This window comes from Ambystoma mexicanum, chromosome 2q (genome assembly GCF_040938575.1).
Source record: "Ambystoma mexicanum isolate Mex_15411 chromosome 2q, UKY_AmexF1_1, whole genome shotgun sequence".
In the NCBI taxonomy this organism is placed as follows: domain Eukaryota; kingdom Metazoa; phylum Chordata; class Amphibia; order Caudata; family Ambystomatidae; genus Ambystoma; species Ambystoma mexicanum.
Window position 1 is genome coordinate 359,748,063 of NC_090924.1, and position 25,012 is coordinate 359,773,074.

The window sequence follows — 25,012 nt, forward strand, 5'->3', positions numbered from 1 at the left end:
ACTCTTCCCCTCCCCACTGGAGCGCACCCTTCCTCTGGGTTCACCCAGCTCTCTTCCCCTCATCCCCCGCCCAACCCCTTACTGGAACACACCCCTCTTTTGGGGCTCAAGGGATTCTTCTTCCCACTCACTGGAGCACACTTCTCTTCTGGCCTCACTAGGTTCCTCTTCTCTGGTGCTTTCCAGCTTTCTCGACAAACTCCACTTTCTTTTTTTAAATTAAACTTTATTTACCATACACGTTTCCTTCAACACGTTTCACATTGACGAGCAAATTACAACATTGCATCGAACAAGTATCATTTTTCCAGTGGCAGTGTCAGGAGTCCGATTACATGTTATAGATTAGTTTTTATTGTCACGTATTTTGCTAAGCTTCATTCATTCTCAACACAGCTCAGCGGCAACATGCTCGCCTTGGAAGCAAGACGACATGGAGCACCACAGGTTCGATCCCCCGGTCCGTGCTTAGTAACCTCTGGGTATTAAGCGCGTTATAAATAACCTATCATATCATAACAAATAATCTCGAAACAGGCCCCAGATGTCCTTTGGCCTGCATCTAGGCACAATCGTTGAAATATAGCCTTCCTCCCTCTCGTTAGAATATGTTAATTATTTAAGCCATTCAGCAGCATTGGGGGTCGTGCTAGACTTCCAATATTTCAGAATACATTTCTTGGCAATCAAACGGCCCAAGTTAAAGAGCCTACAGATTTTTATTGTTACTTTCCCGATGTCGCCCAACAGGTATTTGAGGGGTGAGAGTGTAGGTGGTACTTCAGTGATGCCGAATAAGACATCTGGCACTTCCTGCCAGAATTGGGTGATCCACGGGTATATACATATGGAGGGAGTTTGCAATTGTCGCATCACATTTCATGCACTCGCTGCGGACATTTGGTACAAATCTCGAGACATGTGCAGGGGTGTAATGTAGATGATTAAGTATTTTAAATTGTATGAGCCTGAATGTCCCGTTAAGGGAAACCTTTGGTCGGGCAACACCAGCGTTGCCATGGCTCATCTTGTATTATTATGTCTAGACCCTTTTCCCATTTCTCTTTGGCACCACTAGTAGATCCACGACTAACTTGGCATGCTTTATATAGTCTGGACACAGGTTTCCTTGAGTCTACGCTGTGTACCAGCATTTCCATCGGCTCGCAAATGTTTGCTTCCTGGGCGAATGAGGATCACCGGCTATGAACAGCCGACCTCATTCTGATATATTCTAGCGATTTGATAGGGTTATCGCCCAGTTTAGCCACAAATTCCTGGAGTGTAACAAATGTCCTAGTCTCTTAATAAGCCTTGATCAGGCATTCACTGTTGTACGGTCCTGGTCTAAACGAGCATTAATCTCCATGTTGATTAGTTAGAATAATCGATTTTAAATTTGCAGGTGAAGCACTATATAACTTAAGGGCTTGGTGTATTGTGGTGTCATTGGTGGGAGTACCAATGGCCTGCAAATTGTGCTTGTGATGCTAAATAGAGCTCTAAGTGGGACGCCGTTAGGCCTCTTTGTTCGAACAGTTTGGTTATCGCTTCCCATTTCATGTGTGAGCTTCCCGTACCCCATATATATCGCTAACTTTGAAGCTAGGGAGGTGAGCCTGCTCTGCAAGACCCTCCCTAGGGGTCTGGGCAAGTGAGACCTCACTGGGAGTGACTTAGGGGACAAGGACTCATTCCCACAGGGAACTCCTTATGCAAGCCACCTTATCTACATATATATGAATGTCTTCAGTAATGGAAAACATACCCTCCTTTTGTTTGGTTGTAGGCCATTTTGGTTGAACCACAGCACCTGAAGAAAAAGCGAATATGCTTTTTAAGAACAAACTTGTATATAACCAGGACGAGTGGAACAGAAAGGAGGAGGAGAGCCATACGCAGGGGAAGTCCTCTGACGTAGCTACGCCTTGGAGGGATGGAGCCGACTGGAGCTGCAGAGACCGCAGCAATCCAAGAAGCGGAGAACGCCACATCAAGATGCTGGAGACGTGGCATCCCGAACACAGCAGACTAGCTACTGTGAGGACGGAGTGGAGGATGGTCCAATGTGGTGGCGTGACTACAGAAGCACGTTGTAGGCCCTGAGCCGGTCTAATAACACCGACACCCAGAGAAGCCAGAGAGCTGAAACCTCCCGTCAGCGAACCCTTGCAGAGCGTGGCAAACCGCTTAAGCACAGAGTGGAGCAGTTGGGGAGACTTGAGCGCATATGGGACAGACCAAAACAGGAGACCCAGGCGAGCACCAAAACCTGAAACGCTCCATCCGCGATAAACAAAGGTACCTGAGTGGAAGGAAGAAGGGGAGGCCGCCTGGGGAGCATATCGTAAACAAAGAAACTTGGGAAAACTATGAAACCGATGTCTGAGCCTACTTGTATTAAAATAAACCATTTATTTTTACAATACACAGTGTTTTAGTGTTTCTTTGGGCAATATTTGTATTGCAATTTCTTTGTACTCATTCTACAGCCCTCTCTCCCTCCTAAAATATGTCTAGCTGCTCTGCCTACGCTACCATATGTCTAGCTGCTCTGCCCACGCTACCATGAACTCAGGTGGTATAGCCTTATACTAAGCATGGAGTCTTGTACTGTCTCAGTTGAGTGGTTTTACTAAGCCCTTAGTTGGCCTGCAGAAAAACTGTCCTAACACTCAAATTAAAAGAAGAGATTGCATACAGAAAGACTGTCAGAAGGACATTGAGGATATTGATAGGTCTCACAATTTCCGGGATATCCAACCTATGAATATGTCCCTATGAATATGTCCCAACGGCTGCAAAAGCTCATGAAAGAGAATTTGTAAACCCAGATCAATATACGCTTCTGAGTTGGTTACATTTCCAGAACTGTTTGCATTTGGAATAACCCTGAAACAAAGCCCAAGAAACCGGGCAAAGGGTAAGTTGCCAGCAGATTTATATTTTGCCATCTTTAGTTATTAGTTCCAGTGGTAGTGTCAGGTAGAAGTAGACTTTATATGTTTGACTTGGACTTTTGACGACAGACAAGCACCCTTAGTTTGGTTGGGTAGGGATCATTCCCTTAGCAACAGGGCAAGTTAGGTGTTTTGCTATTATTTCAATGTAAAGCTCAATAAATGTCCAACGTGTCTCGACTCCTTCTGATCCCCCACAGTCCTCAGGAGCTGATCCGCAGTTTGAACAGGCTTTTTTAAGAAACCTGTTTGGCTAAATTGGCGTGTGGATTTGGGGCCTTCTCTCTTCTTTTTATGATTCTTGCATTAGCTAGCCCATCCGTGTGGAAAAAAAGGACTGGATATAGTAGTAGGTGCAAGTTGCTCAGCAAATTGGCTCTTGAATCTCTAGTCCCTTTCTCCAGTCAGCCCACCTCTGGACGTCCCTCTCCATCATGATGTAATTGACACGTTACAGCATTGGAAGAGGGGACAAGACCAGGGAAAGAAGAAAGGGTGAGGCATGGTCGGATGTGCACATGTGCCATGGCTTTCATTTTGCTTTGTGCTATTTTTATGCTGCTGCATAAAAATGCATTCTCCAGCACCCATACAGTGATAAACGCCCCTCATGTGTCTTGATCAAGGGGGCTAGAACTAGGACTGCAAAAGTCGATAGGGTGACTACCTTGTACATTTTCAGCCATGAGCCACAGACTCTTGTGCTGCAGAGTTGTGGGAACTGTAATGTTGAGCTCGCCAGGTCACACCTGCTTCTGTTTGTACTAATTGCACAAGCCGCTGATAGCTTTCAGTATCAGTTGTGTAAGCACTAGGCCTTTGCACGAATTTCAGGCCTGATATCCACTCCACTCCACTTTGATATTGCAGGGGTGTACAGCGTCCCAGTGTAGAAATAACTACTGTACACATGCTCCAGCCATTGAGCTTCGTTGAGCGTGTCGACCTTCTGTTCTCGTTACAGTATTATCTAGTGTTTCATCAAATATTGCAGAACTTTCAGTTTATCCTTTATGGTTGTCCTTTGTTGGATAAACCCATTTACCCTGCACAGTACTTTGGAGCTGTTCCCAATCTCCCCATGCCTCACACCAGCAACACAAGCCAATGAGTCTTATACGTTTCCTGGTGTGGGGGTGTGCCGGGAGAATGCCGTGTGATTTTAAGAACGGTCAGTCATATGTAGAGGGGGCTACTGCACCTTGAAGTTGAGGAAAGTGAATACATCTTACCGTCGCATTGGACATGTTCGATATAAAAACACTTAAAAAGCATCAAAGTCTGACCTTTTTGAACCACTTTATGGGAGAATGGATGGCGTCTGGACGCCCACCGACTGCACATCTTTTTTTTTTACACACACAATTTTCTTGTTTGGTTGTTTTTAGCATAGCCTGTAGTCCTGCCCTGCAATGCATACTTTCATTTCCCCCCTTCTGACACTAAATAAACGTGCCTTGTCAATGTGTAGTCTGTATGTAGTAGTAGCAAGTTGAGCTGCGATTGCCTGTATCGATTGTAAAAGTATATGTTTTGAAAAACTTTTACTTGGCTTCCAAACATAAGCTTTTAAAAACGTTTGAGGAATCCGTGCACCACTCCAAATCTGTTAGATTTAAAATGATGGAAAAGGCTCGAGTGTGTCGCGTCCATGCAATGTCAGAATAGTTGGTGTGGCCGCCTGGCCAGGGGATAATCTCCTCCAGGGGATGATAGCCTTTTTAATTACAGGAAGTGTACATCTGGTTGTAAAAAGAACACAAAAGCAGGGATGGAGTTATTGTTCTTGAAAAAGGGTATGCAGGGTGAAGCTGGGGCTTCTTTTCCCTTTGCATGACTAAAACAAGCATTGGCAGGGTGCACTGCTGCCATTTCCGTGTTCTCCAGGTGCTCTGGTGGCTCTTCCATTATAACCTGGGAAAAGTAAACCGTATGTTGAGGTATAACCATAAACGTGCCGATCCTATCTTATGCCAAGTGCTGCGTTTAATGTCCCAATAACGCTGTCATATGACTGGTATAGTTACGATGCGTATGGCCAAGGCTTGCAGGTGCTGCCATCGTAGCTAAGTGCAGACCCAAATGCCACATTGATGCTGGAATGGGACTGCTATAATGTCACGGGCACTGTAGAATGCAAATAAAATGAGAATGTTGGCATTCTCAGTTGCAGAAACCCCCCACATTTCTGGTGTTTTTCTTTGTAGTCGCTATAGACCGAGTCCCAACTGCACAAGAAAGTTAATTACTCAATGGTTTGTGCTGTAGTGATTCTTGCTGAAATAATACTATTTCTGTTGGTAATTGACATGCGCACCTGTGTGCGGAATGTGAAAACAATAAATGCAATTTACTTGCACTACAAAGACGGCATGTATGCGTTATATTCAGTGCAAGCCCCTCCTCCACCTGACTGCAGAGAACTGATGAAAACTTTTCAGAAATGTGCTCCTATATTTTTAGCACAAACCCTTGCAACGAATATTTTGTTTCTGTTGCCACTGCCACCTGGATGTCACACTTTGTAGATGAGGCACAGCAGGAAAGGGCCAATTATATATCAATTTTTAAAGGGTCCGTAGCAGTGATACTACTGTTCTTACCTGTATAAGATTGAGTATAGTTAGTTGGTCCCAAACCCAGAGAAGGCAGCAGAGAGCATACTCTGTGACAGCAACTAAATATACATTAGTCAAACAAGCTTTATTTGCATATAAAAACCATCAAAGCACTTTTTACAAAATATACGCCATTCGTCATAAAATATAAACCATAAAACAATTCAACACATTTTTAAAAAAAAAATTCAAAAGAAGATAAGAACAAATGGATCGGGAACTAGATTGTGTTGTCAGATTAATCAAGGACTCTCCATCTCTTTAACCAAGCCCTGTACAAATACTTAGCCACATAATGAATCTCAAGAGGATTATTACTTTTAGTGCAGAAGTAAAGTGCATCCATAACCTTGCGGATATCGTGCGATCTGAACATGGATAATAGGTACTGTGATCTTAATATAGCATACTCTGGACATAACACGAAATGAGAAATCGACTCCACTGAGGCACATTAGCCAAGCGAGGGAATTATGTAGAAATCGGTTTGTCGTATATGCAGCTGTTTTCAGGATACCAGCTCTCAAATTCAAAAAAAGAGAACTTGCATATGGTGATTGTACTGTGTACTGAACATCCCTGGTCATAGCAAATGGCCATTACCACAGGTCAGGCAAGCCAAGCCTGCAACCCAGAACTTGACGTATCTGAGCCACGGAGTAGCACCACTGCCTTCCAATGATTTAAACTCAGTTAACATTGACCTAAAGTCTGTTGGGGCAGAAGACGCCCAGAGACGGGCCCAGAAAAGCAACGGCTTTATGATTATAAATTATTCAATGGGACGAATGTCACATTCCAGATGTAAAATAGCATTATGAGTTCCTTTCGGCTGTATAAGCAGACATTTTAGAAAGTTATTCTCTGAGATGCTCAAAGCAGTTGAATTAGCATATCCACAGATTTCAGCCCCATACAAGACTGCTTGCACCCTGAAGAGTTGTAAAGCTGGGGATAATGCGATGAAGAAGCGTCCTTATTCTTCCTCTATACATCTCTAGCTTCAAATTCTCTTTCACCACATGCTCGAACCAAAGGCCGCTCTCAGCGAATCAGAGACCCAAATAATCGTAGGCTGGCAATTGCTCCAGCTTTACCCCATTAACTTAAATATGGATGTTCATTTTCCTAGATCTATGCCTGAAAATCCACATCTTGATTTTAGCTGTATTTATGTCCAGGCATAATTTTTCGCACTTCTCTGCATAGGTTCTCATCGCAAGTTTAACTCCCATGGGGCTAGTTGCAAGCAGCGCCGCATTACCCATGAAGAAATAATTGCCCATCGTTGGTGCAGCCAGACTATTAGCCTCCAGCTCTTCAATAAGACCGTTGATGGTAGAGGCAGAAAAGTAGTGCAGCCAAAACGCATCCCTATCTAACACCCCACTGAACAGCAAATGGCTCGGTGTATTCACCTTCCACACCCCAGCAGACAACAGCCTTGCTGTCCTTATGTAACGCTTGTATTACACTAAGTAGCGCTGGTGGTATTTTATAAGTTACCAAAATGGACCATAATTTACTACGTGGGACTGAGCCAAAAGCAGTGCAGAGGTCCACAAAGATGGCGTATAATTTAGTATTGCAGAGTTGTATATTTTTTTCACCAGAAGGTCCAAACCGAAACATTGTTCCACAGTTCCCATACCTTCCTGGAAACCAACTTGCAGCTTGCTCAAAATACCTTCTGATGTAGTCCAACTTTACACGTGATCCAATATGACCTTTGCATAGATTTTCCCGGCTCAATCGAGGAGGGAGATGGGTCGATAGTTTCCAGGCATCTCACCACCCCCCCCCCTCCTTTTTTTTTTTATAGATGGGTATTATTACAGCCTCTTGCCATGTCGGTGGAACTATGCCCAGTTTGTTGGCAGCATTAAACATTCTGGTTAGTACAGTGCCCTAGACTATTAGCTCCTCCTTAGACATGTCAATACTTATACAATCTGGGTCAGGGGCTTTTCCACTTTTCATGGCTGATTGCCCTGTTCACCTCCTCGAGTTGGGCTCTAAAACTCCTGTCCACTGAGACTGCACTCGCAGATTCCAACACTGTAGCAGTTCCATTCCCTTCTACCTGATATAGTGTCGAGAAATGGCTCAGCCAGGTATCAGGAGGCCAATACTACACCTGCCCTGTGGTTCACCTGTATGGCTAGAGATATCCCCAACCACAAGCTTCCAGAAAGAATTGGAATCCTTTTTTCTGCATGCCTCGGTTAAGGTTTCCCAGCTTTTCTCTGCCAATATCTTTTTCTTATGGTTAGTTTATAAGCTGCTTTAAGATTTTTCTGGTGGACTATGTCTGCAATAGTCCTCTCTCTTTCTGCATTCCTCCTCGAACCAGGGCTTCCTTGGTTTGTGAAACTGCATGTTTTTTTTTTTTTTTTTTTTTTTTTTTTTTGTCAGCTGGGGTTTCAAACTATGCTATATGGATGAAGATTCTTCCAATACCAGGGCAGCATCATTCTGGGGGTCGCAGATTAGAGCTACGTGGTCAACCACAGCCCGTTATCGGATTATGATCTTTGATCCTTGACATTACAACATTGGGTGTGCTGGTTTTCCTATATATGATGTAGCATGGAGCTAAAATACAAATATGAATGTTGCAAAAATAGAATTTAGCCACTTGAGCATGTGATTAACAAACTGATGATAAATCTCAACCGCTCCCTTTTTAGGACTGAGTAATAGGGATGAGCCTGGTAATGTTCCTGTCTGTAAATGAATATCCAGAACACACTCATTTATTAATATATATGTGTATATATAAATATGTATGCGTTTGTCTTGGGTTGATTAAGCTATGTAAAAGTAACACTGCCCTCTAAAACAAAGTCAATTTCATGGCAAAAAGGGTTCGCATTTGAGCTAATTTGCATGCCCACAATGCCTTGCTGATGTGGTTCGGAATTGGAGGTAAACTTCCAGTAATGGCTACTAGGTAGCTTTGTGGAATGTGTGACTTGGCTCAAATTGACTATTCTACTTGTATTATACCACTGCCCTATAGTTAAGGTGAGTCGTGAGATACAAAGGAAATAAAAAAAATTAATTGCTAATCATTTTTGACTCGCGGATTGAAAAACCCATGCAAAGTTTCTTGTGCAGGAGCGCAAAACTAGTATGGGTCAAAAAAAGACGGTCCGAAGTTTCTTGTACCGTGGCACAAAACTAGCACGGATCGCAAAAGACAGGCACAAAGTTTCTTTGATCGCTGCATGAACCTAGTACGGATCGACACCCTGTGCAAAGTTTCACATGTCATTGCACAAAAAAAGCGCAGATCTAAAAGAAGATCCGTGCAATATGTTTCTCGTCTCGCTTTATGAAACCAACATGGAAACATCAACGGCGGCGAACCATAATGCTGATTTCCCGGAACGGGCAGAAGCGGAATCCAGTACGAATTCTGCACTTTTCACTTTGCGGGTGGAAGTTTTGCCCACCAGTACCCGTATGTTTGCTCCCAGACTTTTTTCTCCATCCTGTAGTAGAGGCTTGCCAGTGTATTTCTGTTACTTTAAGAATGCGGGCATCCAAAGTCAAGAACACAGCCCCAACAGAAGAGAAACCAGCGCTGTCGCCGCAAGAGAGGGACCAACACGCAGCTACCGAAGAACGCTGTAGGCAATCTCACTGCATGAATGAAAGAGAGAAGCTGCACCCCTATGCAGGGTCGGACTGGGACATAACATTATCTCAGGCACCAACGAAAAAGGGGCCCACAGTTGCAAATGGCAATTCATTCCTTTTGTGACAGACTGTTTGGATAGTATGCCAGGGAGAGTTTTTTGAGTAAATGTGATGCAAATTGTGCAATTTAAAGAATGTTTATTCACCAACAATGGTCAAAAATACTTGCCGCATAGTGAAGTAACTCGTCAAACTTGCCCATATTAGCCATAAAACGGGCCCACTTTCACCCAAAAAACTGGTCCACACTAGCATGTTGGGTTTTTGGTTCAGGCATTGGCCTATTGCCCAATAGGCCAGTCCAAGCTTGCCCCTATGTGGCCACACAAATGGCCTTGGAGAGCTGTCGGAGGGAGCTGGTGAGCCCACTCACAAGCACGGAAGCCCCGTGGACTACCAGGAAATAAAAATGGAACAGAACACATCGTTCCTAGAGAGACTTAACGACAGACCCCACAGAATGGGCACCCGAAACAAGAGCATGAGCTCTGATATTCCTGTGCCTCCAGGCCCAGTACACACCAAGCCCATGCAGAGAAAGTGGGCATGCTTAGCCCCCCTTTGAAGACTCTTCCTTGCACATACACACCATGGGAGGACAGGACAGGACAGGACAGTATTGGCTAGAACAGGGGCACAATCCAAGGAGCGGAAGGAGGATAAAAGGGAGTAGCAGGTGACAGTCGTGGTAAGTGTGTGTTTTTCGTGTGTGATTGGAGGTGGAGGTCGACCAAGAGACCTGCTTGAGGAAAGAGGGATTGGCAGCTCGTGGAGAAGATTCATGGAGCAGGTGACATATTGGCGTAGGAGTGGAAGCAGTTACGAAGTGTGCATGTTTGTGTTGTGAGTAAGTAGAGAAGTGTAAGGAGTGAATGAAAGAATGGTACAGGGTGAAATGGTGTTTGAGTAGGTGAGGAAAGGAGAGGAAAGTATTATTAGTAGGTGGAAGGAAGTAGTGTGGTGGAGCGGAGTAGTGGCGTGGAAGTGGGGACTAGTAGCAGGAAGGCGGAGGAGTAGAGTGGAGTGAGAAGAGAAGTAACATAAGAGTGTGGAGGCAGGATCAGGATGAGTGAATCATTTAAGGGACAGAAGAAAGGAGGGAGGAGTCAGCAGGAAGCAGTGAGAGTGGACGTGCAAGGACAGCCTGACTCAAACTGGAGTCAGTGCAAGGCACAATCCCAATTCCCATTCGAGCACTAACCCTTGGATAGAGTAGGGCCAGTTAGGAAAACCCTGAAGGAAGAGTAGACGGCCATCATCTTGGAGTGCCATCTGTAGTATGAGACAGTTTCTAGACAGTAGGGCGTCACATTTGCTAGCACTAACCAGGGGTCACAAATGCCTGGGTTAGGTAGGAGTCAAATATAGACGCTGGAGAGAGGAACAGCGTTAGGGCCCATAAAGAAAAATAAAACCCTTAAACTGTTTCTATGAGAGATTTTCGGTGCCATCTGTTTCATTGTGTATATATATATATATATATTATTTTAACTGGTAAATTAGCACAATTGCGATAAATACATGAAATATCATTTAGGTGTGAAGCTCATTATGGTGGAAATTGCTACATTTTAATTCAAGAAAAATATCGTAGCAATTCGACAATGCAATGCGTTATTGTGGTATTAAACTACAAAAAACTGGAGATGGGTAATGTAATTCACCTGGAAGTATCCAATTGCTAACTTGTGACCTATTAGGTTTTGTTCCTCATATATAAACAAGTGGCGCGAAGCATTGCAGCGAAGTCCCGGAAAAATGTCCCAAAAGAAATGCTGAATGCAACAAAAGAAATGCGCATTTGCCATAGAATAAAGACCGAATCCCATTTTATCGAACGGGGTTGTGCCCCGCTACCCGCTGTTCCTTGTAATGGGATTCGGGGACTTCGGGGGGGGTGGGTGTTCCCTGCTTTGCTTCCTAGGGAAGGGATAATAATGTTTAAAAAATAAAATAAAAGGACCCTGCGACGGGAGTCACTACCCATTTTGGGGGTCAGAGGCATAGGTGCGCTGGGAGGATCGGAGAGGAGAGAAGGTTGGTGCCAATAAGAAAAGTAAGTAGGGAACAGGGGTCGTGGGTGGGGGGGGGAAGCGGGATTCGAAATTTTAGTAATGCAAAGTTTTCCACTTCGCACAATTGCGCTGCGTTCTGTTCTGCTACAGATCTATTGCGTATATTGATGTAAGCGTATGCACAAAACCTTCATAGCATCCCCATTCTTCCCATCTACCTCTAAAGCCACTCATGAATGTCTGAAGCCATCTGAACCATGATACAGTGAGATTGTACTCCTGCTAGTGCTGTTCATATAGACAGCTATTGAGTGCTGTGCTAGAAATTGAAAGCCAATTGAACCAATGGCTTTCTTAAAATGTAAAAATCAATTTAAGAGCTATAAAAAACATCTGCCACCATTTTAATGAAATCCTAGGCTGATCGGAAGTGGTAAAAGCAGCCAAACTGTACCCTGATTCGTCCCAGTTTTTTCAATGATTCAGGTAGACAGAATATTTCAAAATTTAAGAAAAACAATAGCCTTGGATAAATAATGGTTTCCAAAAATTAAATAAAATGGGTTCCAGCAATCTGCCCCCTGCTACGCAAAGTATAGCTTCATGGTCCATCCTGCCAGCTCTGCCACAGTGGCGTGACCTCTTTCTCTGGTCCCTAGTCATTCTGCTCCTTTGTTTCTCCAAAATATCTCCCACTTATAAAGCCATGTATGGGATTTCACAAAAGCACACGATTACATCTTGAAGAGAGGGTCCATGGAATGCCCCTCTTGACCCCCCATAAGCATGACAGCCCGAAGAGCCAGAAATGCAAGATTCCAGTCACTGACCAGCCCCCAGGAGGGCCAGTGACATCTACATATGCGAACAGATATTCTCTCAAGACAACCATTCAAACCTTATCCAGCTGACTTCTTCCTGTATACAGGTGCCTCAACACTGATTATGGATGCAGGTGCCTCACTGGACCTGACCGACAGAGAAATATCCAGCTGAGCTGACGTCATCCGAGACACCACAACATAGTAACGTTAGCCACAAAGCAAACTCGCATCCATGCACAAAGTTACACGACACACACGTGCACACACAAAGAACATGCTTACACAGTTCTGTACATACTGTTGAAAGCCTTTTATTATTTTCTGTCAGCCAAACTCGGAAACGCAAGGAAAGCTAGAGATACAGAGCAAGCTTGCAGACACTTATTGCAACTAACCATATAGAACTACAGGATCATATAAGGAACCTGGAAGGACCAATTACCACTAACACATAAGGAAAATAATACAATGTAGACATATAGAAATCATAGCGTAATTATAGTAGAATTACATGAAGCCACAGGCCTCAGAATATGGGAGGAAGGAAAACAGATTTTGCAGCACACTGTCCAGGGCTGGTGCTCCCAGCAAAGGTCGGAGATAAGCAGAACATCCCTGGCCCCAGTGACAAGGAGCCACCTGCAAAATAACAGAATCAATCCTCACTAATTGCAGACAGAAAAGCTAAATTTTGCGGTCGAACAATAGCCATTTACCCATGGCGGGAAGAGGAGCAGTTCCCAGCGAAGCAGACAAGAAATGATACATGTTTTGTTTTACAATGTTGCAACCTGCCGGCTCTCTAAGGCAAAGTGGTTATACCAGTAGCAACAATGGGGACACATAGTCTTTCTCATCACCATGAGAAGGTACACAGAGTGCTGAGAACAGAGCTGGGTCCCAGACCTGAGGAGACCTGCTTCAGCCATTCGGGGAACACAAATACAGGGGTGGATGGCAAAGGGCAAGGCCAATGGTAATCCTGCGACCCTGCAACAGTGTAATAGATAGTTTTCGTGGAAGGCTCGGGCAAAGCCACCTGACATGAGAGGGCCAGTCAACTAACTTCTATAGGTGTTGGCTATATGCACTACCACCCCATCTACCCAATCATGTAAGCTATTAGGTTTTTGGGAGCCTCGACTTATGACGCCACATCCCAACAAAATCCCCTGACACAGGCTCAGGAGCTGTGATTGCTGGAGAATTTCCTATTTCCTGTATGATTATGAAAAATAAAGGACAGTTCTAACTTGCCCTTGGCTGAGATCCCAGTCTGTATACCGGGGGAGGGTCCATTGGGCCCTGGGTGCTCTTGAGCGGTGAAGGTGTATTGTGAACCCCGGTCCTCTGTTATACCTTAACAATCTGCTTATATAATGCCATCTCCCGCTAAGAGTCATCGGACTATGTTTGCAGGTGCATCTGAGGCATTCAAGGTCTTGTTATGGCTATGAATCTCTAATGAAAGTGGCAGCATGACAAATTCTTCAGTTGCCATTCAAATGTATTAAGAAGGCAGCCAGAGACATGTTCAGAAGCCATTTAATTTGAGCTTACTGGAGTTAAACCAAGATGACAGCCAGACACAATGTACAGCAGCTATTAAGGTTACTGGAGTTCATTTTGCAATGCTCCATATGGCAGTATGGCAAGTCTTTTGGTGACATCTTGCAAAGTTAAACATCCAACGTAACTTAAGGGTCGTCTGCCCTTCCTTCTCAAGTAGTTTGAAATGATTAAAGAACTAGGCTCGAAAAAGCTAATAATATATACAGTCTGCCTTCAATTTACCACATAGTTCTCCACGCAATCCATAGCATGTAATAAAATGCAACCACCTAAAATGTGAATATGAAAGAAGACAATGATTAAAGGACTGCCTGTTTACATTTAACTTATTTTTACAAATAACCATAACACTTCCTACTTAATATGCATTTCATCTTAAAAACCTTCCCGATAAAATCTCTTAATAGCCATGGCAGCAACTGTACACTATTGTTATAATCGAAAGAAATTTAGTGCGCGATCAAGATTAGCATTGATATATTACATATTTTCCACAGTCAGTTTTTCATGATCCATCTTGTTGTGCAGTAGGGAAATGAGGTAAAATAATATCACCAAAGGGAAAATATGAATGCACCACTCTGGACCTATTTCTCAATTCTCCACCTTAAGAACAGCTAAAAGAAGAAAGTGCTATAGTGCCATTGTCGTTAACTAAAATACAAGAGTTACTTTTCATCTTCCATTGTGAACATTCCATTTCACTTATCTTTTTGTAAATATGGCTCAGAAATATTCTCAAACTAACAAAAAAAGTTGCACCATACATAAATACAATATTGCATATATATATATATATATATATATCATTTTTGTGATAAACGCAATAATGCAAATGCATGCTTGACTGACCAGTAAGACTTTCACAAAGACACATACAGATTAGTTCCTACTTCGTTTCATTCATTTCGTGGTCAAGAAAAGCAATCCTCCCACTGTAACCTGATTGTGCCATAATGATAGGATATGATATGGCATTTATAACGTGCCTATACACACGTGTTTGAAGGCGCAACGTGGCAAGGGAGGGGGAACAGAAGGAAGACAGAGGCAACGATATTACTAGGCCAGGTGACATTGAGATCGTGCAAGTGCAGGGGAGGGGAGGGGGGGAGGGAGGGGAAAAGTGCAGGGGGAATGGGGAGGTGGCCGTGCAGTACATAGGATAAACAGTAAATAAATAAAGACAATGGATAAAAAGTGCGGCCAGCTGGTGGCAAGTGCAAGGGTAAGTGCAGACATAAGGTGTCAAGTGCAGGTAGGGGGCTGTAGGGATACAGAAACAGTCCCAGAGGGCAAGGGTTGCCAGGGGCGCAGTTCAGGAGTGCAACTGGCGGGGAGGGGTCCTGGGCCCGAGATCAGAGGGTAGCCAGGAAACCAGTGCAATTTCAGTTTCAAACGTAGCCAAACACACTTTGACCTGAACTATGGTGCCATTTTCTTGGGACGCTCTGGTTATCTCCTGATGAGTATGAGTTGTGTTGCCTTTATGTTGATGCCTATAAAGAGATGTCAATCTTTATGCATGTGTAGTTGATATGTTCTTATTCTTCCTATGTTGTTTTTCTATTCCAGGGACGAAGGTGTGTTTTAAAAGACTGCTGTAAAATTCTCGATAACACTGTGCTGCCACCAGAAACTGTTGTCCCTCCGTTTACAGTTTTTTCAGGCTGCCCAGGTAAGTCGTGCGCAAAGTCCTTGAGGTGGTTGTATGAAGATGTGAGTTTTATCCTTGCCCATTTCGCCTTCCACTACCAATCCCACAGTAGGATAGATGCTATCCATAGAGCAATCCAATAATTATCCTTGCAATGCAGCATAAGGACTATGCTTCAGAGCAGCTCAAATGCTGCCCTTTCAGACTCACAGCAGTGCAAGGGCTGAACTGCAGAAGGGTGACTTTGTCAGTTACCCCTTCAGAAGTGAAGCAAAATGTGGGTTGTAAGCTACTCCTGCAGAATGGCACAGGAGCTACTCCTGCAAATGAATTAATTACCCTTGTTGTGACTCTCAGTAGTGGAATTGAGCGGGAACGGTCGGGAGCCGTGTTCTACTACTTTTATTTTTTACTGTTAACAGCTCCACTACTTTTTTGCAACCATTTTCACCATTCCGGAACAGTTCTTTGTGAAGTCAAAGCTCCATTTTATCACTGGATAACAGTTACAGCTAAAGTGAAAGCTGTTTCAACTCAATTGACCGTCAAACAGCATGACTGCAACCCTTGAAACATGTATTGCACATTGCTCCCTTCCTTCCTACTCTGTCCGCCACCGCAGTCACAGTTCCACTAATATTTTGCTCCACGTCTACCACTAGTGACAATGCAAGGAAATTACTATTTCTGCAGGAACAAAGAAACCCAAAGGCTACCTCTGCACAGCAACTCTCTGGCTACCCACACAGAGTGGCACAATGGTTCTAGATTCACATACATTGCATACTCATGCACTTTAGCGTTTGGGTTGGAAAAAAAGCTCTTCCTGTGTGGGCGTCATTTAGGAGCTTGTTGAATGACTCCTTTTGGTCTTGTCTCAATTGTCGCAGTGATCCACACATCCAACAATGCATTTTGTCTGTGTTTTTTGTGCCATAGGGCTCAGAAGCATGTGCACAGTGAGTGCCAACATCAGATAATACCTTATACGGAAACAGTTGGAGATTTAAAGGACAATGGATCGTGTACTGGCTGTCTATCCCTACAGTGTTCGGCTAATAAAGATTGTATCTATTTTTTCAAAGATCGTACAATCATTGACACACCTAACAACGGGCTAGGTTGTATAAGAATGGGTTATTTCTTCTTTCCCAATTAGATTTTCCCTAGTTTTAATGTTTTGGGTTATGTACAAAACGTAATTAAACACTAGACTCCTTGCGCCATGTCTTCTGCTGCACAGGAGTCTTGGACAGAAAGAGTCTGAGTTGAAGGATACTGGTGTTCCTAGTACAAATAAATGAAGGTATCGAAGGGCGTTCTTTATTTGAAGATGTTCCTTTGATAAATGCTGAGACAAAAATCCTATTAGAACATTACAGTGACACATATTCCAATTCACCCACTGGAAAGGGTGCTGGAAGGGATTAATATATTAAGCATGTCACATTGATGCAGAAGGTCTGAGACACAAAGCCTTTTTAGAGGCTTTGACCAGAAAGGGAAAACCCAAAGGAATAAAGGTGTTGAATTTTCATGTCCCCACCATCACCAAACCTCTACTAAAATTAACTTCAGAAGAATCATTTGTCACTGCTCACCAGAAGACACATCCTAGACTGACATGGGAACACCAAAAAATAAGACTATAAAAACCACACATTTGTGTGCTTTGAACAAATATGGGCGAGTTGGAGTTGAATCGTCGTTTGAAAAAATGTTGGGACCTTTTCTTTCATTCTCGCCACTTTATTGTTTTAAAACATTATTATGTAACACCATTGTAGAAATTGTTGCTGCACACATCAAGATCAACATGCAGCAGGGGGAAAATGACCAACTTCTTGGCCCAAACTAAAAACAACCATTGGAAAAGCAAACAGTGCAGCTTTGTTAAAGTAATTACTTTCAGCTGTGCAGCCGTCCTCCAAAGTCCCAGGCAAAGAAACCGGAAAAGTTACCTTAACTTCAGTGCCTCCTACCCCACTTGAGGCCCTGTGCTCAACTGTTCACTGTCTGTAAAATGCCATACCCCCATTATCTAGAATAATATTTTTGGGCTTACTTTGAAGCTATCCTGCCTCCCAGGTTCTAAAGGTAACACAATAGCTCTAAGACCAAATTATGTACCCTCACCAGGTGATGCTAAAGCACCACCTATGAGACAAACCGAATGCTGGCATTTAAGCACGCTCTATGCTACAATGTACTTGTACTTGATAATGCTAAAGTGCTACACATTGCAAACTACTGCTAGTGCGAAAGTGTCTCCTAGGAGCCAAAACTGTGTAACCTACCAGTAGCTGCTGAAGTGCCATTTAAGAGCCAAACCTAATGGTGATGCCTATTGAGCCAAAACAATTCCGCCTCACTAGGTAGTGCTAAAGTGCCACCTGCAAACCAAAACTGATAGTGGCATTAAAGCACATGATAAGAGCAAAAACAAGCCGGCTGAAGGACCTTTTCTGCCTGCACAATACCATCATGCACACTACAACACTATTTTTGTGCAAGGTCTAACCCCACACAGTGTCATGACTTTCACCTTCATTCCCAAAATCGGTTATTTACAGCCCTGGCAAAGTGTGACACCGGATTATGGTTACAGAGGCAATACCCAACTCCAAAGGGAAGCGGCTGGTTCAGTAAAGGTGGTGCCTCTGCGCAAAACTAGTGATTCTGCTTTCAACCCATAGCCCTGTCTCCCTCCATAACCCTCATATGTCATCGCTCCAATCAAGGAATATTAAAGTTCTACCCAGAGAAGTGGCCATTAATAACTCTAGACAACTGCACACTGCTGACCTTACAATACTGGTATTGCATGGTATTTTAAACAAAACTAGGGCAAACCCTATTTCATGAAAAAACACTATTGAACAAGTCCACGAATTGTTAAAAAGGGCAATAACAAAATAACCATCTTGAGAGGGAGGAGATAAGGGTGCTGTGGTAAGGAAGCTGCAGCAACAGTTAATGAAGTTATGTTCATTTATTTAAGGTTAACACAATATAAGACTCCAAACGCGGTCTCCCTACGATCTAACACAGGTCAGGCTCTGACCCCACTGTTGGGCTCCAACTCTCAATGGATAACTGTCATCGCCTTGCTGCGTTCAATGCTATTGTAAAATAGAAAGTGGGAATGCCACCACGCGCACCGAGGGGTAGACGGGTGCATTCATCTTCTTATGTCTAATACCTTAAAACAATCTCTCTTGCAAACATTTGAAATAACTTAACTTTCCATTCCCTTGCTAGTATACGGAAATCTATTTTGGGGTAGTCTCTCGCAGATACACTCGTCTATGTACCACGGCATCAGAAGTGCAACAAATCTGTCTGCTTTGTTAAGCAAAAATCATTGTCAAGTGAGTGTTCACAGAATGTCTGCCAGGCTACCTATCTACACACAAAATCCATACATGTATTGTCAAGGGAAGTGTGTGTGTGTGTGTGCGTGTGCGTGTGTGTGTGTTTTAATATTCAATGGTGTCAGTCTAAATGGAGATTGGGAGGATTTAGTAGTGGGTCTAATCCCAGGCCTACCGAAAGCATCAGACTAGTGGAAAAGAGAATTGGACAAAGGGAAGAAAGTGCACAGATGCCAATTGCAAAGTAACAGCAGGTGCATCTGTGCTCGTTTGGGGTACACTTTCAGACAACAAGAAAGGGCAAGGCATGTGGAATTACATAGACCTACGGCTGCATCAGAATCTCCTAGAATTGAAGACAGAGGGTCAAGCACACAATGGTTCTGATAATGAACCAATACAACCAAGATGTTGTACCCGAGCAAGCAGGGGGAACGATATCGCCCCACCTATTACTAGAGACTGAATAAATCCGACATGGGACAGTAGGATGGCAAGGAGCTAAATCTGGATATAGCACATCAACATTAAGCTGGAGCTACCTTTACAGAACAAGGATCTAGTAAATTGCATTCTGCAATTCAAACGTCCACATGAGATACAAACCAACTTTGTGTCCACTAATTATGACCTACTTTGCTCTAATTGTCTTCTCGATGTCCATGCTCCTTCAGGTGCATTAACAAGAATTAAGGTCACAGAGCTGTATATATTGTATTTTTATAAAGCAGAAACATAGCTGGGAATCAGTGGAGTGCTCTACACATGGCACATACCCATGGGGTTACAGGTAGGATGCAAGGGGAGCAGCGGCTGCTGGGATTGCATAGGAGTAACAGAAGGGTGGGCTCTGACAAGGAGAAGTAGGTTTTTTTGCACGGCATCCGTTATCCAGGTAGTTGCTTCTGGTAGTAGTTGGTATCAAGCTACCAGGCTATTCTAGACTGCAAGGCAAAGCGAAATATCCCTGACCTATTTCAGTCTCTGACATAGTAACCTGTCTGTTTTGTGTCTTGAAGTGAAAGGCTTGTCTGTACTGAATACCTCACCTAATGTTGGATGAGTTGGTCAGAGGGATAATGCAATTTTGTAACAAATGAAATCTGAAGTTCCCCAGAAGGCATACATTTGCTAGGATCCCCTTTCTAAAATGTCATTCTTAATATGGAAATATCCTTACTGTTTGCCCTCTGACCTTGAATGTCTATCTTTTTTTCCAGGGCTCTTCTCCAGTGAACTTCCCGAGTGCACCCAAGAGTTGATGGTGGATGTCACTAAGAGCTACTACCAGAAGTTCCTCCCCCTAACACAGATTTAAAGCTCCGTGGGACCATTTTGAGGTGCAGCCAGGAATTGATTAATTCTGGAGCAACCACCCAAATCTACACCAATTCCCCTTCTCCAACCCCTATTTCCCTTCAACCTATCAGATTTGGCCTCTGCACATCTCCTGACAGATGTGACATAGGCCAACATGCATCCTGACTGGAGAAAATTGCAGAGGGAGAATGCATACATCCCAGCTCCTGTTCTCTTCCCACTGATCTGACCCCCTTTTGGATAGAACTCTCCAAGTCCGTGCCTGCTAAATAAATATTTGTTAACGTCCTCTGTGGCATCATTCTATAGTCCAGAAAGGCAGTACAGCATTGCCTCACTCTTATCCCACTCCTGACAGATCCCCCTCAGAACAGTCAATATAGCCCCTGTAGCACTGGTGATGTATCCGCCACTGGCCTAAGGTGTGTCATGACTTGTCCATGCTGTGGGAACTGCATCAAACTAGATCGTTCTCCTAGTAGATCTGACATACCATCAGTACCCCATCTCGATCGAACTGATTTGAGCTCCAGTAGAATATACCCTGGACTAAGACCCACTGGTAGAAGAAACTTCTCCCAGCTTTGGTTTGCTCACTATGTCCTAGCCCTTTTATATATTTTCTCTTTTGCAGGCTTTTGCCAACCATTATAGAACAAGAACAACTCGGTATGTCTTATGTTTACATGCTTTGTATTTATTACAGTTACATGGCTGTGTGCTGCCACATTCCAGCCTGTTCCTTTATTTTAATAATTTTGTAATTGAATCCAGTTCTACCCTCTGTGATCTTTCTTCATGGATCTGCTGGTTCCTGGCAGAGAGCTCCTCATCAGTCTAGTCATCGTTTTTTCGGCTTGATTGTTGTGTTAATGGAAGCTTTAGGTGGGTGTTGTGTAGGGATGCTATTGCCTGAGTAATTTGAGATATGTACACAAAGAGCAGCAACGAAAGCAAGATGATGCCTCTGGCAAGACTAAATTATCCATAGATCCATTTGTGGTGAATCAGCCTGCTCTGAGCCAATCAGCAATTGGCCCTCCTGCACTTCAAAACCAAGTGCAAAACATATCCTGATTCCAGTCAGCCCAACCTCTGAATTTGTCGTTGGGGCGCATGAATATGATGGAGTGGTTAATTAAAGAGGTTATATGTTCGTCTGGAGTCATTTTAATTTATTTATTTAACAAGTTTGGAAACCTGTCACAGTCAAATTGTGGTATTCAAAAGATGATGCAGTCTTTTGTTCAGCACTAGTGCCTTCTGACCAAACTGTTTCTCTGGCAGTTCTAAAAAGTCTCTCAGTTGTGTCAGATGGAATAAAGCACTCACCTGTTGGGGCAGGGCAAGCCCTGTAGGGTATGGCTGTAAAAATATAAAACACTTGTTGATGAATTATTGCAAGACCATGGATTCAAAAACGTTTTGCGCACATGAAAACAGCCAGAAGTAAGTTGCACCTGGCAGCAATGGTGTCTTGTAAATAGTTGTTAGTTAAACCTATCAAATAAATAAATTCCATGTTTTCAAAAACAATATCAATATACCATGCATTGAGAATGTAATTATAAAATTAAAAGCTCACATGCAACCACATTTAAAGTTAAAGTACTAATCAAACACAGTTTCCAATAAAACCTTCATGAGCCACGAATGATACCACCCTCTGAGTTGAGGCGAGACAAATGCAGCCATACATGCTGTCACTGAGGCCAATGTTCTATTCCAATGCTTTTTATCCGGTGCCCTATCTGACCTGCAGAAAAGGTTAGGTTGATATAGACTGCAAACAAATGCATACACACTATTTTTAAGCTAAAAATGTACACTGAAATGAGCTAGAAATAATTATTCTAAGACCTACAAAGCAAGATCAGAAAGAATTTCAGTTGAACATATGCATTGAAAAGGGGAATACATATTCATGAAAGAATACAGGTTGAAGGAAAAAAAAATCAAAGACATAAACTGATGTGGAAATTACTATTTCACAAGAAACGTGTTGGGGGAAGACAAATTCCGTGGGAAAAGAGGCTACATCACAAACTAAACACAGCCCTCTGCTAGATCTGGTTGAAATCGAAGGGACAGGAAAAATTACTGGAAGAAAACACTATGAATAAAAAGCGGAGCTAGCACAAGCTCCAGTCTCAAGGAAAGTTGTGCAAAGTAACCTTACCATTTATCAGGAAAAAGTTACCAGGACTGACAAAAAAAGATCAAGCACCAACTAATCGACAAGTTATGGAGAATTGTGCATACCAGAGGAATTGAGTCCAGTTTAGGGAGATGCATTTATCAACTAGAATAATATTTTAAACCAAAACAAATTGAGATCTGAAAATCCTGCACCATTTTATATGTTCAATACATTATAGTTTTTTCATGAAATAATCTAGTTGTTTACAGATGTATCACAAAAAAACAAACTGTGGGGAAGCAGTGGAATATATTCTTGAGGTCATTCGCTCTCAAAATAGTAATGATTTTGAAACTCAAACCATCCACCTACAGACTGCATGAGGAAATTATGTTCATATTTTAAACCAATTGTTTGAAGAATAATCCTCCAAATCAAGCCTGTACGTTGTACATTAAACAGCCACTGAATGACCTTTTCAAGGTAAAGGTCTGTGTCCATTAAGTTTATTTTTTTAACAAACCAAATTACTGCAACAACATGACTTAATAATGAACTTAAAGTACTTTATTGTAAATGAAAATGTATTTGCTTCTCCATACTCAACAGATTCAAAGGCGATTGGGAAGACTTTCACAAGGGGAGTTAAGGAGATAATAATTTTTTGGAATACAATTTGGAAATGTTTTTGAACAAACTGGGGAGTCAAAAGTGAATAAACCATTTCTTAAGGGCATACTGTCCAATCCTTTGGTCACTTATTAAATCGAGGACAAGCATGCTAAGTTTTTGGAATTACTCCTACATTAAAAGAGCCTAATTGGCAAGAGGAAAATATGAAAATATTGAGCACAACATGTATTTAGAAAAAGTGAAAAAACATTAGAAATGAATGGCTACATTATCTAGTGTGTAGCCTTTAACAGTAACCTTTACAGAAATATAAATCTGCTCTGTTACCTGTTTTAAATCTGAACATCTTTTCAGACATTCGAAATCCTTTCTGTTAATACATTATTCCTAAAATTCAAGCAAGAATTCCAGTTTGCATGTGCCTTACTTCAATTAAAACAGCCCACATTTTAAATATGTAAATCAATGGCCTCCCTATGGTGTACCATCATAAACTCCAATTAAAAAGAAATCTGATAGATAAACCACAGCATTATTCTAGCCTGCAAATCTGTAACAATCTTTAACTTTAAAACCACTGCCATTAAAGGAACAATGAAAAAAAGACTTTCCAATATTTCACATGTCCCATCCATTTGACACTACCTCACACTAACACGATAAAAAAAGGCGACAAATCCCAAATGTACAATGCTAGAATACACTGACTCCATCAAGCAATGCACTTCCATTGACCAGGAACCAAGAAATTCATCATAATTTCCCTATGTTACATCCAAAGAATTGTCATTATTCCATTAAAAAGCAATTTAAATCTCACAGTTGGACTGATGAGCATGCTTTTCCCCATGGCACACGTGGTCCCCGATGGCTGGGAAGCCAAACTGCAAATTGAAACGTGGAATAAATAACATGTTCTGTAAATTCAAAATGTTTTTATAATTTCTCAGTTTATTTCATGTTTGTATATGGAGATTGTTATTGACCTCCTCTCAGCCAATCTGAATATTTAGAATGCAGTCAATAACTACTGGTATGGAGTGCATTCTGTCTTCAGAATCAGAGAGGGAAACAACAATGCAGTTACCAGCCAAGATTCTTTTCCACAAGAAACTTCCTCTCTTGGAGGACATTGTTTTCTGCTGAAGCATGCTATTTAGCACACTAAAGAGTAAAATGAAAACATTGAGAAATGCTTTCACGTTTACTTTTAGATCGCACCTAATGCATGATCACGTTACACCTATACCAGTTCAACCAAGTTGCAATTAACCTGCTTAACTTCTGAAGACAACCATGTTGTTGAAATGATACAAAATAAAACCAAATTTAATTTACTAACTCAGTTTGTCTATTACTTTACTCACTCTTAAAGTTACATTTCTACTTCACCACCAAAACATGTATTGCTACTACTACCATCATGTGCTAATAGTGAGTAAAATCGTAAATGCTCTAATGTTTGCATACACTAGAAGCAGAAACATTAAATATATGCCGGTAAGAAGCGGCACAAACAGACCTCCTATGAAACCTGGCAGATGTGGAACCTTTCCATGTCTGCAATGCTCAAATTGTAGCTTTGCATTGAAAGGCAATTCAGTGTTTCATCCTAATTCTGTTAAGAAAATGTGTTTGAAGTGTTTTGGAACTTTCAACAGCAACAATATAATATACAGCATTAAATGCCCTTGTGGCAAATACTACATAAGGCAATCTACACGCAAAGCAGAATAACGTAGGACAAGCATCGCTCGACTGTACGTGCAGGAAACATGAGATCCCTTATGATGTGTCACTTTTTGGAAGCCAATCGCCAAATATCACAAATGAGTTGCCAGATCCTAGAAGTGGTGGAACCTAAATCAAGCAAATGCAGCATCACAAAACTCTTGCACCAAAGAGAAACCTACCGTATAGACCGGCTCAATTAATTATTCCCGAATGTTCTTAATGAAGAATGCAATTTTGCCTGGTACATTTAAAATGCAGGATATATTAACTTGTGGCCATTGCTCCCTAGTGGGCCTATAGGAAGAATCCAATTTTTTTGTAACGTCCACACACAGTAGAACTATACTTTCAAACTCTGAATGATCTTCCCTCTGTCCTTCCTCACCTGTATTTTCCAAAGAGCTTTCAGTAGCCTCTGTTTCTTTCTTCTATCCTTTTTGATCTTGGCTGTCTTCTTTTC

The 25,012-nt window shown here is 42.4% G+C and overlaps 1 protein-coding gene across 1 annotated transcript in view; it reads left to right on the top strand.

Annotated features, from left to right (window-relative positions):
* Positions 1-24,159, top strand: part of DCTN5 (dynactin subunit 5) — a 271,945-nt gene extending 247,786 nt beyond the window's left edge. Inside the window, exons 5-6 of the mRNA XM_069647388.1 lie at positions 15,270-15,372; positions 19,946-24,159. Of these exons, the coding sequence (XP_069503489.1) occupies positions 15,270-15,372; positions 19,946-20,043 (201 nt within the window). The 3' untranslated portion in view covers positions 20,044-24,159. The remainder of the gene's footprint in view (positions 1-15,269; positions 15,373-19,945) is intronic.
* The last annotated feature ends 853 nt before the right edge of the window (positions 24,160-25,012 follow it).